This window comes from Apaloderma vittatum, unplaced genomic scaffold, assembly GCF_000703405.1.
Source record: "Apaloderma vittatum isolate BGI_N311 unplaced genomic scaffold, ASM70340v1 scaffold35849, whole genome shotgun sequence".
Lineage (NCBI taxonomy): Eukaryota > Metazoa > Chordata > Aves > Trogoniformes > Trogonidae > Apaloderma > Apaloderma vittatum.
Genome location: NW_009734109.1, coordinates 265 through 1,237, shown reverse-complemented (window position 1 = coordinate 1,237; position 973 = coordinate 265). Strand labels below are relative to the sequence as shown.

Here is a 973-nt window from a genome sequence, read left to right as displayed (position 1 = left end):
GGTGCTGCTTACCGCCCTGCTGATCCCAGTGCCAGAAGACACCCCACCGGAGACCGTCATGGGGCTCTTCAATGTACGGGACCGAGACTCAGGGGCCAATGGGGATGTGAGCTTGGAGATCTCCCCTGATGTGCCTTTTGCCATCAGGTCCCTTCAGAACCACTTCTCCCTGGTCACCCGGGAGAGGCTGGACCGAGAGACCATCTCACAGTACGTAGTGGAGCTGATCGCCCAGGATGGTGGGTCTCCTGCCCTCACCTCAATGCTCACACTGCTCCTCAATGTATCTGATGTGAATGACAACCCCCCACACTTCTTGCAGCCCTCCTATGATGCCTTCATCCCAGAGAACAACCCGCCTGGCTCCTTGCTGTGCACTCTCTCTGCTTTGGACCCTGACGACGGGGATAATGCCCGGCTTGTTTACTCCATAGACAGTGGCCAAGTGCAGGGTGCTCCCACCTCTTCCTTTGTCCACATCAACCCTGACAATGGCAACCTTTATGCTCAGCGCACCTTTGACTTCGAGCTGCTGCAGGTTCTGCCAGTCCCTGTGGCTGTGCGGGACTCGGGGTCCCCCTCACTCCATGCCAATGTCACTGTCTACATCTTTGTGTTGGACCAGAATGACCACTCCCCCACTATCCTGCACCCTGCCAGTGACAGCGATGGCACAGCACCCCAAAGGGTCCCGCTCTCTGCCCCAGCAGGCTACTTGGTTACCAAGGTGACAGCAGTGGATGCAGATGCTGGGCACAATGCCTGGCTCTCATACCGATTGCTGCCACAGTCCACCGACCCCTCCTTGTTCCACGTGTCCCTGTACACCGGGGAGGTGCGGATGGCGCGTGCCTTCCAGGACACTGACATGGCAGTGCAGCAGCTTGTTGTCCAGGTGATGGACAATGGTGACCCACCACTTTCCACCATTGTCACCATCCCCGTGGTCCTGGAGGAGGCAGACCTGGAGGAG

The 973-nt window shown here is 58.4% G+C and overlaps 1 protein-coding gene across 1 annotated transcript in view; it reads left to right on the top strand.

Annotated features, from left to right (window-relative positions):
* Window positions 1–973, top strand: part of LOC104279013 (protocadherin gamma-C3-like) — a gene marked incomplete at both ends in the record, with an annotated part of 8,055 nt that extends 7,082 nt beyond the window's left edge. The window contains 1 exon segment of the mRNA XM_009876155.1: window positions 1–973. This exon segment is cut by the window's left edge and continues 11 nt beyond it. Within this exon segment, the coding sequence (XP_009874457.1) occupies window positions 1–973 (973 nt within the window).